This window comes from Neolamprologus multifasciatus, chromosome 7, assembly GCF_963576455.1.
Source record: "Neolamprologus multifasciatus chromosome 7, fNeoMul1.2, whole genome shotgun sequence".
Classification (NCBI taxonomy): Eukaryota; Metazoa; Chordata; class Actinopteri; order Cichliformes; family Cichlidae; genus Neolamprologus; species Neolamprologus multifasciatus.
In genome coordinates this window covers 20,227,123-20,244,532 of record NC_140445.1, presented here as the reverse complement: position 1 = coordinate 20,244,532, position 17,410 = coordinate 20,227,123, and the positions used below count along the sequence as shown (strand labels likewise).

At 47.8% G+C, this 17,410-nt stretch overlaps 1 protein-coding gene across 1 annotated transcript; it reads right to left on the bottom strand.

The window, feature by feature from the left end:
* Window positions 1-258: 258 nt before the first annotated feature.
* smad7 (SMAD family member 7) lies at window positions 259-16,521 on the bottom strand. The gene is made up of 4 exons (XM_085168386.1): window positions 15,047-16,521; window positions 14,125-14,178; window positions 10,883-10,954; window positions 259-1,159 (listed from the first exon to the last, which is right to left on the bottom strand). Exons 1-4 carry the CDS (start codon window positions 15,510-15,512, stop codon window positions 621-623), a joined length of 1,131 nt encoding a protein of 376 aa, XP_085024512.1. The 5' UTR covers window positions 15,513-16,521; the 3' UTR covers window positions 259-620.
* Window positions 16,522-17,410: the final 889 nt, after the last annotated feature.

Sequence of the window (17,410 nt, the reverse complement as noted above, 5' to 3'; positions counted from 1 at the left end):
TCTGTCACTGTCTGACTCATTTCGTCTGGGGAGGGAAATGCTTTTAAGATCCGTGGCACAACATTAAAGTCCCTCAGTAATATAAAGTTAAGCCACTGTTGACTTTGGGTGTAATGAAGACAGAATCAAATTAGATGGGTTTTAAAGAATTGACATGTGGATCCATTCAAATAATCTTATTTGAATTATGCACTGAAAGGAAACATGGATGAATGAATGAGACCACCACAACTCCAAAGTAAGACCAGACAAGAAATATTATTTGTATTTGTTTTTTATTATTATTTTGGCATTTCTTTGTTTTGCATTTATATTAAGCAAAGTGCATCTTATTTTTTTTCTCATCAACACATTGCACAATACATAAATAATGATGCATATAAAACGTCTTCATATTTACAATTAATAATATATTTATATATAACATAAAATACATTTTTTTCGCTTCTTTAATTAAATCCTAGTCATTTATTAAACAAAAGTCCCGTCAGAATTTTAGACTTTCTTCTTCTTTTAAATCCTTTTTTTTCCCCGTGGAGAGAAGGGGAAAAAAACAACAAGGAACGTGGGTGTAGTCCGTTTGTGAGGGCTGTTGAAGAAGAGGGGGAAGGCTGCTGCTGCTATCGGGTGTTAAAGATGACTTCCAGCCAGCACGGGCAACTACTGATGAACTGTCTGGTGTAGCACTGTCCCCAGCCTTTCACAAAGCTTATCTGCACTGTGAAGCCTGTGCGAGGCTGCTGCGTGAACTCGTGATCGTTGGGCCTCTGCAAGCTGCCGGCCTTGTCATAGTCAAAAGCTTTGATGGAAAATCCGGGGAACACCTTGTGCACCAGTAGCGTGCGCGAGTCCGGGTTATCCAGTGTGGCCGACTTAATGAAGATGGGATAGCAGCTGCGGTTGTAGACCCACACCCCGTCCGGCTCGCGCGTCAGCTGGATACCATAGCCGATCTTGGCCCGCACCATCTGCACCAGCGGGGACTTGTTTTCGGAGCAGAGTTGGCCCAGGCAGAAGCCGTTCCCCTGAGGTAGATCATAGAAGATGTCCAGAGAGGGCTCCTGGACCGAGTAGAGGCGCCCGACACGAGTCTTCTCCTCCCAGTATGCCACCACGCACCAGTGGGCCCGCTCGCCAGACTCCTGCAATGCCAGGGAATCTGAAAGGAGAAAAGAGTCAAGAGAAGGAGAGGGTTAGATTCGAGAAAACACGATGACACTGAAACATTAGGCAATAAAATACTCGAAAGGAGAGGAGAGTAAAGAGACATAAAACCAGAAAAGAACAGTGTTTTATAAACATGCCAGCTAGTAAAAGTAGATCAAGAGGTAAAGAAAAAGTCAACTATGTCGAGGAAAAACACTCCCAAAACGTATTAAAATGTTGCTACTTCAGAACAGTTTCTTCCTCATTCCCTGTTTGGGAAATGGGGAATTTGCTTTTGTCAAGAGCCAAAGCTAAACTGTCATCCTCGATTTCTGCCACACAGGAAAACCATGTTGGAATTCCTGGACTTCAGACAAGAAAAGCAACTCTGAGACACTGGCAGGCAAGCGTCCACACGCAGTACAATATTTATCTAGGCATTAAATGCTTATCTTCTGTCTGGCTCGCTGTATTTTTGTTGCGGCGTGGCCAACAATGTGCTGACGTCAACCGACTGTCCGATCGTCTCCCCGTCTCTCTCTCGATGGCAACGAGCTTCACCCCACTGGAGGAAATGATAGGAAACCGTCTTCGAATTTTTGCGTGACGGAGATTAACCTGAGATGGCAAGAGGAACTGGAAGGCTCCATCTCCCGTAAACACGTAAACCGTGTTTCGCTGACGAGCAAGGCGGGCTGTTAACTCTCAGAAACCTCCCAGTTGTCTGAATCGTTGACAAGCTAGGCCTCTGCAGTCTAAAGTTTCCCTTGAGCGTAAAAAAAAGTGTAGCGCTGGCCACGCTCCAGTTTCCAAACTCCCCCCCCTCCACCACCCTTTAGAGTGCCTCCTGCGCCATGCCTCGCGCCCCCTCGCCACCCTCACAACCCTTCATATCTCTATTCCACAGAAATCTGGCTCCCAGCTACTCCCAGAGAGAAGAGTGGGAGCCAGTCAGGCGCAAGGGAAATAGAGGGAGACAGAGAAGAGAGGGCGAGAGGAAAAGAAAGAGGGGGTGGGCAGGGGAGGGAAGGCTTTTCACATATTTTGACTGTTACTTTTGCAACTTTGTTTCCTCTCGTGGTTTTTTAGGAGCCTCCTGCGCCTTTGGGGGGGTTCATCGCATAATTGCCTCAACTTCTATCTAACTGTTCGGCCATCTTTTATACTTTCCGTCTTCCTCACACACACACATACACATTTACAAAATGAGACATGCAAAGGTTAAAAAACAGTTTGCAAAGGGAAATAGATATGAAAAATAAATGGACAGAGCCCCTCTCAGTTGCAACCATCCTTCCCATTCAACTCCACAGCCCCCCCCCCCCCCCCTTTCTTTAATCTGGCAGTAGCTGTGAATGTAACCGGTAATTTGGAAGGTCCCATCTGAGAAAAACTGCAACATTAATGTGGCAGGATCTGTGCTGGCCCAAGCCGACTTACCCCAGCCTGTCATTAGCCTTCATTAGAGGAGAAAAAAGGGGGGAAAAAAGGGAGACAAAGACAACACCGGAGGAAGAGACAGAAACAGGAGGAGAGAGAAGGGAGCACCAAAAAAAAAAGGAGCATGCCTTCCATAAAACAAGAGCGGCTGAGCTCTTTGAAGTTGGTCTGAGCCGAGCCTCGGGGAGTTTATCGTAAATCCATCCTCGTGGGGTGCTGGGGGAAACTAAGTACCTAGCTCTCTACCTCAGGCCAAACTGGAGGAAACGAAAGGTTCATCTTTGAGATAAGAGACAGAAAGTGTCATCTGTATCTCAGGCCGGTGTCACACAGTCTTGCACGTACAGGGGCTGATGGGCAAAGAGGACCGAGTGGACTGGACTTTCTTAACAGCTGACAGCGGGTCTGCTGGCAGAGCTCACCTGTGGGGCCCTTGTGTGTTTGTTATTGCTGAGAGAGACAGGGCCTGGCGTCAGAGGTCATTAGAGCGGCTGCCTGTCTGAGCCTGTCATTGCAGCCTGAAAACACCCTGCTATTCAGGACTACACTAACTACGTTTCACCCCCACCCTCTCCTTCCCCCATCTCCCTAGTCATCCTCCCCTCTCAGAAGCTCGCTCAGACTGCAGGTAAGCGAGAACCGCAGAGGAGAAAAGAGATGAAAGGATAAAACATACGCAAGGCACACAAACGGAAAGGGAACTTATAATAGACAGGCCAGGTAGCAAAGCAGCACGGAAAGTAGGATTCAAATCCTTTTATAGCTTAAAGCTGCACCACTGTATTTTTAAAAGAACACTACAAGTGCCGTCTTGCTGGACAGTTAAGTTAAGGCCTGATCCAAGCTCTAATAAACAGTGCATGCCACTCATAATCCAGCTCAAATGGCCCTCACAGGTAAACAAACACCAACTTTCACTGTTCAGCAAAGCAGCAGAGCCGAAACCAGCCGAGATCCTTAGGGTGCCGCCTCAAGAAGAGTATGTTCGCAGGTTGTCCTGACAGCAGATGAGCTTACACATCATACTGATGAACATTAAATGAACAGACACATACACATATATTAATATAGGTAAAAGACACACTCTTTATCTGTAGTCCCCCATATTGATGCGCCTTGAGCGTGAGGCGAGACTCATTTAAACTGATTTAAATTTTTAACACATTTTTTGCGAGGTGTCTGCCAGTCTGCCTCCTCGCGTTACCATCTGACACTATTTCAGGTGCGTCTGGTGTAGGTGCGTGCGAAGCTGTGCCGTCAGAGCGCCTGTCCTAGCGTGTTTCCATCAGATACGGTCTCTGAAATGCTCCGAAGGCTGTCTTATTCTCGTCTGTGCATCTGCCCGTCCAAGTCTTAGCCCCGGCCTACCCCCACCTGCTCGTCTGCACCCTGTCCTTTCAGGCTACTTCATCACTGGAGATAAGCTGGCTAGCTAGCAGCCCTCAGGCCATCTGTCACCCCAGCCCTTTATGTTCTGCCCCTGTCTGCTGCTCTGTCTCATGGGGTCCACATGTAACCCCCCACCCCTCTATCCCCAAATAGAAAAACAGTTTTCATGCTAGTTTACTAAGAAGAATGCCAAAATGATGCTGCAGGATGTACGGGCTAACGTGACTACTGGTTATGAGCAAATCAGCATATTTCTAGCTGTATTTTTTTTCTTCATTTTTGGTATTTAATGCACCATCAGCTTGGAGATAAATCCGCTGCAGCATATGAGGAAATTATAAATACATGTTGTTAAATAAACATCCCATGCAGAGCAGCATTTTTAGCACATAATAGCAGATTTGGCAAATGGTCAGGGTGTTAGCTCCCCTGTGGTTTTTAATGGTCCCCAGGCTTAAAGAGCGGACGCCACGCTAGCTGAGACAATTGGACTCAGTTTGAAGGGAGGAGGGGTGGAGTGGGGGTGGCAGACTAGGTGCTTCTCTTGCACAGTCTGCAAAGGTTAATCATTACCTCTGTCTGACTTCACACACACACACACCAAGTTGTTTCTATTCTTAGAAGTCAGCACTGTCACAGAATTACACATTAACGCCATCATGGACACACACACAAAAAAAACCCCTCCAACCTTCTGTTCTGAACTACACTTTCAACATCTGCAAATAGTGAGGAGGCTCCTGAGAACCGTCTCGCATCGATCCCTGAGAGCTATGTGTGTGTGTGTGTTTGTGCTTGTCTCAACTCGGACATGTAATGACCCTGTCATCATCACACACACACAGAGTGCAGCTGAAAACAGGAATGAGGAAGACATAAAGGATACAACACCACTGGGGTGGGGGAAAGGGCCCTTCACGGTGCCTTATTTTCCAAGTCAACACCCTCTCTCAAGCAGGGGGGAAAGTCTATCCCAGAGGTCAAGGGTCAACCTTGAGGCATTCCTTTTGCTCTCTCTGCCATGACGTATATGCTCAAGCCTGTGTGTTTGTGTGTGTGTGCGCCTGAAAGCCTGGCATTTCTCACTCCGTGTTCACAAAGAAATGTAGTCTCATTGATTTTAGTGTAATCAACAGCAAACTTTCCGCCTTCTCACAACTACTACTGGCTGATCAGCTCACTTTTTTCACCGCAAGAGACAGAAATGTCAGCTGTTCTGCGTGTTACAGTTGTCTCACATTAGCACAGACCACAGATTATAGACAGTATACAGTCTGGCGTTTCTCAAGTGCTGAAAGACAACGACCAAGTCTACACTTGTTTGTGATTGATTACTTGTTGTGCAGCAGAGCATGCAGCCATTAACCAAAAAAAGCCATTAACTTGGGCTAAATTATGTTATTTATCAACTCAATTGCACTGTTTCTTCAAAGAATACAAACTCAAACCAACATTGCAAAAACAAGAAAGCGAAAGAAGATGAGAAAATGAAAATCCTGCAAGTCACCTGCATTACCCACAATGCATCTTGACATTTCTCGGTAAGTCCACACTGATGCTACGTCAAGTGATATAAGCCATTTATAGAAGTGGCATAAGGGGGGGGGGTGCAAATGTGCAAAAATGACTAATGCGGCCATTTTCACCGTGCATCAAGCAGTGAAACTACTTTTACTGCTTTAAGTGTCCCATTGTGTCTGTCGAATGCCACCATTTGTAAATTGAGAGTGAAGAAGAAGGAATGATGCACCAAAAGGCAGAGTAGGAGAAAAAAAAAGAAAGAAAGACAACTGAAAGGCGGTGGGTTTAGTAGCAGACAGAGGAAGTGGTGCTTCAGAGTGGCAGGTTGGGTACGATGCAAAGTCTTACTCCCCGCCCCCTAGCTCAGGAAACATAAATAAGCCCCGATGGCAGGAAAACCACCAAGGGGAGTGGCACGGTTTCGCTATCAACAGATCTGACTCCTTGCAGAAACACAGATAGAGAATGAGTTGCAGACACGCCATCTCTAACATGAACCATCCAGCCACGACGGAGGGGGGAGAGAGATAAGGAGAAGAAATGTTGCATGCCTTCCCCCCCCCCCCCCCCCCCCAAATGTTTCCATCTATGGTATAATTTTCTCTTGAGTGGACGTTCCTGCCGTAATTACACGATCCGCATGTCTCGAAGTCGCTCAGGCGTGGTGTTCTCCGCGGCTTGTGACAAAACACAGGGCCGTTTCGTAATGAAACGGGACGGCCGGCGGCTTCCATCTGGATCCACATTATCACTAAATTGCAGCACAATACTTTTTTCCACTCAAGGACACCCTTGTTTCCGTGTTACACCTCCTCCCTGCTCCTGCTGAGTTATTATTCCAACACTTCATCAAGCTGACCCCAACACACACACACACAGCCACTCCCTGCAGCCCAGATTTCCCAGGGTGACAGGACAAATAAACACCAGCTAGTTGGCTACAAGGTGCCAGGCAGACTGCAGTGATGTCATCGGCTCACTTTTTGCAAACGCACAGGTCGAGAGATTACCCGCAGGATCTGTATCTCAGGAGCCATTTATACACACAGACACAGACAGATGGGCAGACAATAACCTGCATTGTTGTGGCACAGAAAAAAAAACCCACCGTGGGAACTAAACAGCTAGCAGAGCCAGTTGCATGTGATCAGAGGTTTTTGTTGCATTCTTACTCTGTTATTAATCGTCATACACCTCTACGCGTCTGCGAGCGAGCATGCATGTGCGTGCACTTTTGTGTGTGTGTGTGTGTGGGTGAGGGTGGTTGTGCCAATGCTCAGGATACAGATGTGGCTACCGACGGAGTTTGGGCCTGTCACCAAGATGAAGAGAGACAGAGCAAGAGGGAGAGACAAATACACACCCCTCCACTCTGAGTACACAAAAGACAAACCGGCTACATGAATGAGCAGGCGGGAGGGTGGAGACGGCAGTACTTTGTGTCACACTAGAAATTTCACACACACACACACACACACACACACACACACACACACACACACACACACAGGTTTACAGGCATGTGTCTCCACTTATTTCCATTCCTGTTTTTATCCAGTTAAAGACGGCTTCTATCCCTTCCTTCCTCTTTCCACTTCGCACGCTCTGCCTCTCTCTTTCTTTCCCTCGCCTCCCTCCTTCATTCATATCTTCATACATTGAGGTAATGTCAAAATCCACTTCCACAGAGTGACTGCAAACCAAAACAATGTTCATCTTGTTCTGGGCTTCCCTCCAGCTTTGGCTCATGGCCAAATCTGCATGGGCCTCTTTTCAATCAACGGGCTCAGCAAAGGTAGGTAAATGTTTTCAACTGCAAGCGATGCTGCGAGAGGACAGGGAGCGTGTGAAGCTTCGCAAAAACTAGACACGCTTTCCTCTTCTCTTTCCACCCCCCACCTCTCTATCCTCTGCTGTCTGTGTGCGCTGTTTTTTCGATTTGTGCAGCATAATGACACAGGGTGGGGAACAGAGGACAGCCAAAACCAAAATTAAGTCCCTTGCCAAGAGGCGGTTTGGCTGCCGCGCAAGGAGAGGAAGTGGGGAGTAATGAGAGATCCTGGCCCGGCACGGGGCGGCCCAGCTCTGCTCGGCTCAACTCGTTGGCTAACGCACAGCCTCCAAAATTACAGAGAAGAGAGCAGAGGAGCCGGCCACCTCTCTCTCTGCCTCTCTCCCTCTCCACCCAAAGCCGCCATCTTCTTTCCCTCTCCATTCCTTCCTCTTACTGTTCAGGCAAAGGAGAAATTTAGAAAAAGAAGATCTAACCAAAAAGGAATGAAGGTACAACCAAAACAGAAACCCTGTTACGGTCAGGAAAGTGCGAATTTGCTCTACCGTAATGGGTGCAGCACGCGTTTCTCTCATGGTTTAAGGAAAACAAATTTTCAGTTACTCTCTTTCTCCCTCCTTCGGTGCACTCCACTGTTTGTTTTCCGTCAAGATGAGGCCTCAGCTGCCTCCCTGTCCGCTCGCCTTTTCCTCAAAGACATGAGGTCATATCCTGCGCAGCCCTTTCCTCTCCCTGCTAACCCAAACAAGGCAGGAATGCTTAGGGAGACTGAGGGTGCTCTGTTTCTGAGCTGAGCTCCTAATTGCTGGAAGTTCTTTTGCAAAAAAAAAAAAAAAGTAAGATGCCGTCTTAGGTATTTAATACTTCATACCAAACATACAGGCCTTATCTCGCCCTCGGTTTGCACCAAAAATGGGCCGTTTCTCTGGGACCTTCAGCATGACAGCAGAACTAGTTTGATTTAATGAGCCAAGGTGCCAGGACTAAATTTAATCTCTGATGAAGGTTAAACCTCCAGCCGATTCACTGGATGACTAATTGACTGACTACAGGGCTGGCCGACTGTCTGTCGAGTGAGGTGACTGGTTGGTGGTATAAGAATACAACTGGACCTAAATTTAACCTGCACTGGGAGGAAGCGCCTGTGTGACAGTCGGCCATGTGCCAGGGCTCACACCAAGTCATTCTATCTGCCCGCCTGTGTGTATGTGTCAAAAACTGTATGTGTGTGCGTGTGTGCATGCGTACATGTCACCACAGCAAGACAGGATCCTGTTACACATAGGCACTCCGGGTCAGTCCCCAATGGCACCAACAGGCATGCCACCGACACACAAACAACACTATACATCCCAGAGAGTGGGAACATCAACAGTGGTGGCCGGTAACTTGACTTTAAAGAAGGCTTTAACAATAAAGTGCAGAAAGCTGACAGTTAATGTCTGATCCAGACTTCCATATCTTCAAATTCACACGTCACGAATCCAAAAACTCACAACCGACAACATATTGCAAGCCTCTTTAAACTTAACAAAATGAATGATTGGCAATGTGAATGCTACCTGATCTGCTCATAAACTCAACTGAATGCACTATATGGCTTTTAACGAGTTACTTAACACCCTACAGATCCATAACTCAGAGTCCAGCACCCTCTTAACCCTGGCCTGCTCTCCATTTCAAAATCTCTCTTTTTGATCTCTCTCTTCTGTTCTTGGTTCAATCCAAACCCCTGATCCAAGCCCTCACTCCCAGCTCAAACAGAGATCAGCACCCCGACACCCAGCTCCAGGCCTCCAGCCATCGACCCCTCCTCCTCTCCTTTTCCCTCCTCTCTACTCTGTTTCAAGCTGATGACGTGAGCCAGCGAGAGGAGCTTTGGAGCTGGTAGCCTGGCAGGCAGCCTAGTTTGCATTTGCGCTTGTCGCTGTCACAGCTCACTTAACTCCTTCCTGCCTGGATGGCTTTTCCTGCAGAGAAAGAGCCTCCTCTTTCCCGACTCTGAGTGTCCTTTGGTCAAGCTGTCAGCTGCTCTCGCCTCAGGTGCAGTTGCGCATTAGATCTACAGCTCGAGCCTTCTCCTACAGACAACGAGCACTTAATTACTGCACTACAACGCCAAAGCAAAGAAGAAGTGGCACAACTCTTGCTCACTCCCAAGTCTTTCCCACTCTCCTTCCCTGAGAGCCACCCTCCTCTCCCTCTCTGTAAATATGTCTGGAGAAGAACATAAAAAGGGCAGAGTGAGTGAATTAGAAGGTCAGCAGCGGGCCTCTGGGAGAGCCATGTTTCTTTTGTCAGAGCCCCAGAGGGAGGGAGCAAAGAGGGAAGCAGGGAATGAAGGAAGGGAGGGAGTGAGAGGACGAATGGATTAGCCATTTTTTTTCTTGGCTTGCCAGGGAAATCATGAGGGCAGAGCACTGGAGCCACCCCGCCTGGCCTTTTCTACCTCTAATGCTTTTTACTGAGGAGACCCATTCACTGAAACGATGCCATGTCACCCTCACCAGGAAAGAAAACAGGGGTAGGAGGAGGAGGAGGGGTGGCATGTATACTTCACTGAGGGAGGGGAAAAGGAAAGGGAGGGGAGTACGAGGAGGCCTGTTAAGACTCCACTTCTTGGGTTTCACCGCTTGAACTGGGCCTAAAATGTGTCTTTAGTTAATGCACACTGGGCCTACTTTAGTGTCCATCTGATGGTCTGGCAGAGGAGGCGGAGGAGAGTAGAGACTGATTTTTAGGTTCTCTGTTCCTCTAACACACACACAGGCAGACAAGCAGGCTAACCCCACCACCACCACTAAACAAAGGAGGGGGGTGGAACGGGCAGCGAACACCAACTGACATAAAACAGGCTTTAAAGGTCCGGTAATGAGAACCATCTGAGGCCAAGGAAAGCAGAGAAAAGCACAGAGCAATCTCAGGGAAACGGCGAACAAACTCTTTCTCTCTCGCGAACACCCATCTTAGTCTGGAGCCTGCGGATGGGGGGCAATGGGCAGGGAAGGCTGCGCTGCCAGAGGGAGATTATGCGGGAAACGCCGAAGAAGCTCGAAATACATCCTGCCAGGGAGGTTGAAGAAAGAAAGACGCCTGTGTCTCACTCTTATCCCCACAGAGCCCGGAGGAGGATCTAACAAATACGTCCCCTGTACGCGCAAACACACCCAAACAAACACTCATGTCTGTCGAAGCCAGCTTTTTTCGCTCGCATTTTTCCTCCCTCAATACCACACACACAGAACATATTCTTCTCCAAACAACGCTTGAGCGTGTTTGTCTTCCATTACAACACAACACAGAAAGGGGATGAGAGGGAACGGGGAAGGAAAAGGAGAAGAGTGGAGCGTTGTTCAAAGAGCCAGGAGGGAGGAATTTATGTGGATGTGGGAGAAATACGCCGCCCTCCTTCAACGGCTTTTTTTATTACAGAGGGGAAGCAGGGGCCCCCACAATCACCGCCTCCATCATCGCAAGTATGGAGGGAATACGTGTGGTTGTTGGGAAGAATCAATAGAAGAGGAAAAGGAAGACATAAGTGGAATGGATTGGGAGAAAAAGAGCAGAAAAATGGGTAATAGTAGGAATATTTACCTGAAAGCCCCACAGGGGCCGAGTAAGTCGTTCCTCCAGTTTCACTGGATGAAGGTCCAGAGTCTGGAGAATCTAATGGAGAAAGACAAGAGTTTGAATGAGTGTGTGTGCATTTACATGGCAGTGAGAGGAGACAGCACAGCAGCAGCTGCGAGGGCCGTCAATCACTCTGGTGAAATCAATGCCTAATGAAGACGCTGACGACGAAGCTCGCACCCTCACACATACGCACAGGAGACTTACAGCGGAGCGCTTCTCACACCCCTGATAATCCCCCATAATCCACTGCTTCAGGAGGAACGTTAGCCCGGCTTCCCCTGCACAGACGAGCTGCTGATCCGAAAAGAGGTGTATTCTTTCTGCTAACGACTGAGCGGAGGGTTCAGTCTGGGCACGATAAACCCCGCTCAATAACCCAACATTACACGACCGCTCTGGGTCTGAGTAGACCGGGCTTGTGTAAAAGATCTGAATGTCAAACCGACATCGGAGTCTTCACGCCAAAAAGCAAACAGAGCTGTCAAAGATGCAAGAACAAGCCTCAAAATCATTTAGTGGGCTCAAAAAAGGCTCAAAAAGTTGCTTATTCCAAATGTTCTTCATGGTGAACCAGCAGATGGGCACAATAGAAAGAGAGAAAACTAGACCTGCTCTCTCCTTCGCTTTGCATTTGAATGCTAAACTCCCACTAAGACTTGTAATGTAGACTAGTTTCAACACGACACCTGAATGGAGCTTCAACAAAACCACAGCATGTGCTGGGAGAGGGCTAGGACCAATGCAGACTGCTGCTGGTAGCTTGGGATTTATTAATGATATATTCCTTTTGTGTCAACAATGCTCACCACCACAGTATGGAGCGGTGGTCAGCGCCACTCTCACTGAAGTGTAAGGTCAGTGAAGTTTTCCCAACTCCAAAGCACGCAACAAGGCGCCAAAAAGCGTTATATTTATTTGCACCTACAGAAGTAATCCACATATGGCAAGGAGTGCTATTGTGTTTCTGCTGAAAGCAGCTGACAGAGAGCCAACCAGAGCGGTTTCGCTGCTCCCTTCCCACCCCGGCCCGTCCAAACGCAGCCCATGCTGCTGCGGTCACGGTAACGAGATGCACGGGCATAACCCGAGCCTGCCTCGCTTTCACCGGCTGCCAACGGCTTTGCCCTGGTCTCCCGGGCTACAGTTCACAGCTGACCACAGGGCTGAGGTGGGGGGGCATCAGAGAGAAGGAACTAAACAGTGTGTGATTTATATTCCCCAGAGCTGAAACAAGGTACCGTTTTATGTCTGGCCTGTTTTCATATTGACCGCCACTGCTGGAGTGGGCAGGCACCATGACACGCATAACCCCCCCACCCTCACCCACGTCCTGCTTGCTGGAATCATAAAACCATCATCATAAAATTCATTCCCCTTCCGCTCCGTGCAAATTATTTAGCAACGTCCAATCGGCCTCCATGCAGATTTCTCTGAATGTCATGAGGATTTACCACATCCTCAGATAAACCAAACACAGAGAATTCTACAGAAAACTGTAATGACGTCCAGCTACACGAACAAGCTGATGACTGACAGTTCCCTGAGGCGGTAGGGAAAAACCCCTGGCTTTTTTTTTTTTTTACTTTTTTGCATGATAAGCTTATTTGTCCCGTGTGCATACAAGTGTGTGTGTGCACTCTCCACCATGCTGCAGTGTTTTATTAATACTTCTTTCACCCTACTCTGCCAATAAGGAGACGCGCAGACAGACACGGGTCGTCTCCAAGTAACCACAACCGCAGCTACGCAGGCTTAACGCAACCGAACGAGGAAAGAGAGCAGCAGGTACGCTCCGCAGAGGCGTCCTCTGACACTGACACATCTGCTTGCACGCACACATTTTCTGTGGGTTTTTCTTTTTTTTTTTTTTGGGGGGGGGGGGGGGGGGGGGGATTTAATTCCCATTCAGGCTGGTATGAGGTGTATAATCATTTCCTTTGTGTGCATCCAGCCTGCTTTTCCTATTTACATTCTTGTTTCCTTTCATCAGGGGAAAGTCTCCAACTGAACTCGTACGGAGACGCCACTGCAACTCCACAGGGCAGACTTCACATCAGCTGAGTGTTAAGCACTGAGGACTGAGCTGCAGCTATTTTTTGTTTTCTTTTGTTTTGTTTTTTTCTTTCCAACACTTTAGATCAACCCTACTTGTATTTAACTTTTTTGAAAAACGCTCTTTAAGGACAACATCACTGCTAAAGCGGTGATGACAAAGACGGAGGGAAGGAGGAGGGGGGCTTTGAAGAACCGCAGCTGCAGCTGCAATGACTTCCTATTGTTTCCACTCACTCAAAGCCACTTTCTCCTCTTCTCCTGACTAACTGGCTGGCTGGTCGCCTAACTGGTCATTGTTTAACTCCTGCACTTGTAGACAGCAAGATGATGAGCAAACGAGCAAAAAAACAACACAAAACACAGAGGACGGGATGGGAAATTATGTAGATCTCACACTATTCTAGCTAGAGTGTGAAGTTTAACACACTGAAAACTGACTTTTGCCTTGTTTGACATAACTTGATGCCACTTTCCTGAACAGAGGAAGAGAATGACAGCAGGAGCGATGTGTGGAGCGAAGTGCACAATTAACACTGTTGCAACAGTTACGCTTTAGATGTGGAAGAAATTACAACAGAGCCTCTCTTCTGTTCTGTAAGACATCAAACTGGGAAATGGGGACAGTGACACCCCCAGCTATACACACACAGACACACACTAGAGACACACAAGCCCTCACCCTCATTCTGTTGATTAATTCAGCTGATAAAGACTGGCTGGCTCCAGAGACGCCGCTGTCTGTCTGTTTCTCCCTGTGCTGCGATTCACAAGAGATAGACGAACACACAAACAATCCCCCCCCCCCCCCCCTTTAGCCGCACACACAAACACAGGAACACACAGGCTGCCCCCGGTGATGTGCCAGTCAGTCAGTCTATAGCTGGTGTCTCAACTTTGTACTGCCTTGCCCTGGCTGTCAGCCATGCTGGAAATGGCTAGCCAGTCAGCCAGGCGTGCCACTCCACTGCTATCATAAATCACAACATAACATGGAGCCATTTCCTACACACACACGCACTGGAGAGGCGCAGACAACACAAACATTCATAAATGCAACATAGCCTTTTAGATGGAAATGTTATGCAAAAACAAATGCGCTTCTGGCAATAACATGAATGCATATATTTATGCATGAACAGCAAGCTCACCTGGTGGTTTAAGATAGTCCATGGGATAGCGGGAATATGGTGGAGGAGGAGACTCTGTATGGAGAAAAAAAATATGTACATGAGGGAAAAAAAGGAAAAACAAGGGAGAGATCGAAACTTTATGATAAGATTTGTCATTTTTCAGGGGGGAAAAGATTTGTGTCTGTCAGCTCCGCCTGGAGAGGCAGGCTGAGAGGCCGGCTGGGCGGCTATTGCCTTTCATTGGCAGGCAGATAAACAGGGGGGGGGGGGGGGGGGCCGCCTGGCGCCAGAAGGGCCACTATCAGCGTCTAGGACAAACTGAGATACGGGCCTCTTTTGGCCCGGGACGCCAAGCAAACGCGCGCACTCGAGCGAGCGCGTGCACGCACATACACACAGAGACCCTGGAAAAACTTCACTGTGGAAAGACTGGAAGACTGTAAAGCCCTGTGCACTTTGGAAATGCCATTTATGAAAGGTTTAAATAGCAGAAAGGCTTTGTTGTTGTTTGGAAAGCGCATATTTGAAGTGCCAAAAATAAAATAAAGCATGTTCTTTAAGTTTGGATACGGTTAGGATACATGTAACCGTTTTTACAACACGGCCAATCAATCAATTATTATTTTAGTCAAATGACATGCCAAACTCGGATTTAATGCCGCCACACTTCCGAAAAGATGGGAAGGTGGAAGGGTGTATGGGGGGGGGGGGGGGGGGTCCTCAGCACGCTAGTTTGACCTTATGGAAACTCAACACAACTGTGCCAACAGAGGTGATGTCATTTGAATTAGGCTAATTAGCTCTTTAGGTAATTCTGACATGATGTCACAGCATCTAAACTTGAACTTGCTCTGAAATAAGGCCAGAGAATTCAAAATACTTGCTGCCAATAAACAGATAAATAAACAAACGTGTCTATTTTCATAAAAATCCAACTCACCGAGTTCACAGAGCCTGCTCATGTGGTGGGGATTGCAGCAAACAAGCTCTGGGTTGATTTTCCCGTAGGATTCACAGCAAGACAGCCTCTTCAACTCCGAGGAATGCCTGAGGTCCGGCCACCTGAACACTTTGTAGAGCAGCATGGGGAGAGAGTAAGACTGTTGACCCACTTTGGCGTCCACTTTGCTGGGCAGGAGCAAGCAGGGGCTGCGGGCACCCCCTTTGGACTCCACTGCCTGCAAAAGCACCTCCAATTGTTTCTCTTTGATCTTTTTCAGTATCGAGTGGGTCAACGCCTTCAATTCAGCCTCCGACCCTGCGTTGGACTTGGCCACCTTTGTCGTTTTGCCCATGCAGCAGCCCCCGGAGCCATGCGTCCCTCTATCCGTTTCCCCGTCGCCCTCCACGGGCGCACGGCTCCTCCAGAGTCGCCGGACGAGCCCCGATCGTTTGGTCCTAAACATGCGGGACGAAAAGAGGGTTTCCCGGCTAAAAAACGAGCATTGTGTCCGCAAATCATGAAGATTCCGGGATCCGAGTCCAGGCGGTGATAAGCAGCCTGAGAAAAGACGGTGGAAAAACTGTGGTCTGGACAAGCAGAGGAAATCTGTAGCATACGCCAGTCTCTTTCGCCGTCTTCTGCAAACCAGATCACCAAAGAAAAAAGCAGGCAGGGTTCACGGGACAGTTAACTTTTCCTCCGGGGATAAGTCACCATCACCTTCGGGAATTTAAGACTTGTGTCTGATGACGAAAACCTAGCAAAATGTGATCGTTAAAGCGAATGGGGGAGCAACCCTGCTGCGCGGAGCCTAAATGTGTTACAATTTTCACTTGGTGATGTGCAACCCAGAGCAGTGAGCTGACCCCTTAAAAATTCTCCAGGCAGATTTTTCAGCAAATAAACACTGCCTTAGAAAAAAAGAACGAAAAAAGCTTTCTGCCAGTTCGCAGTAGCTTTGATTGAAATTACAGAACGTGGGGCCTAATTAAGCCTAAAATGTTATGGCAATTATCCCATGAAAACCGAAGCTCGCTGTCGTGTCTTCAAGAGCATTAATCCACAAAAATCCGTGATCCAAACTGCACAGAGTGCGGTTCTCCACCGGGCATGCGGAGGCTTTATTTATTTATTTATTTGTTTATCCGCTATCGTCCAAATATGCCAATCGTCTGCAGAGGATGTGGTCTGCCCGGGTTGAGATGAGCCAGGGAGCAAAAATCCAGGTCTGAATCTCTCACCCAAGTTCAGTTGCGTTTCTAAAGCCCGGAGAGCGAGAGAGAGAACACTCGTCCAGCAGCCGAGCGTTTCGACCTGTTTCAACACACAGGCGAACCTTTTTCTTTTTTTTTCCTGAGCGTTAAAATAATCCCAAGCTCGTATCTCACGCGAAGTTTCCGTGGAAGAGAGAGCGAGCCGCCGACTGCGATCTCGAGGGGGAGTATGAGGCGCTCTGTAAATGAGGCGGATGGTTTGGGTGCCCTTGCTCCGTCTCCAGTCTCCAGTGCGCATTGACGCGCCCGGTCACGTGTGTGTCTAGACACCCTGTCGCTTAAAAGAAATGTGATTGTGTGTTGCGCAAACAACAGATCAAGCAGAGCCTGCGGCGCACTTACACACACATACACACACAAACCTTTGAAAGGAGGAAAGTTTGGGGGCAAAAAGTTGCCAGAAGGGTAAAGTTGAGAAACTGTGACATCATATAAAGTCTTACAAGAAATTTCTCTCGTCACTGTTTAATGCTGAATAATTAACAGAGCGATAGTGACGTAAATTTGGCCCCTTAGTGTCATATAAACGTTTTTTAAGTTTATTTGATGATTGTAAACTCAAATGTCCTTTTCGAGCTCCAACCACGTCTAATAGCTCTGTTATCTCAGCTTTACTAACACTGGCTTCATATTAAAGCAGCTATGTTGCTGATGTGTGCGTCATTTAAGCTAGAAACACTCTGAAACACTCAGAACCTTCACAGACACTCTGATTTCCACCTTTTTCTTCTGGTAATATAACATTTGTGCATTTGTCATCATGATTACTCAGGATGGTTTGGCTTGGGAGGGGGCTGCGTGGGATAGTCCCAAGGGCGACACTTCAACCACTCACCGGATATGTCGGTTGTAGATGGAGCTGGTTCAGATTAGGGATTTTTTTTTTTAACGTATAAAAAATGTGCCTGAAAGACTTAACACAGGGAGAGAGAGAGAGAGAGAGAGGCCAGTATGTCCCAAGTCAGACGGGAGCGCGCTGCTGCCGCCCTCTGGACGTTTGGTTTCCAGGTGGGACGAGCATCACCAGTTTTCTGCCTTTTAATATTCAACACGGCGGTTTCCACCCTCTTTTATCCATCCAGCGCTC

Coding starts and splice junctions, on each gene's coding strand:
- smad7 (XM_085168386.1), bottom strand. CDS start 15,512: ATGTTTAGGACCAAACGATCGGGGCTCGTCCGGCGACTCTGGAGGAGC. Junction 14,179..15,046: donor GAGCAGGCTCTGTGAACTCG/GTGAGTTGGATT, acceptor TTCTCCATACAG/AGTCTCCTCCTCCACCATAT. Junction 1,160..10,882: donor GGCCCCTGTGGGGCTTTCAG/GTAAATATTCCT, acceptor TTCTCCTTTCAG/ATTCCCTGGCATTGCAGGAG.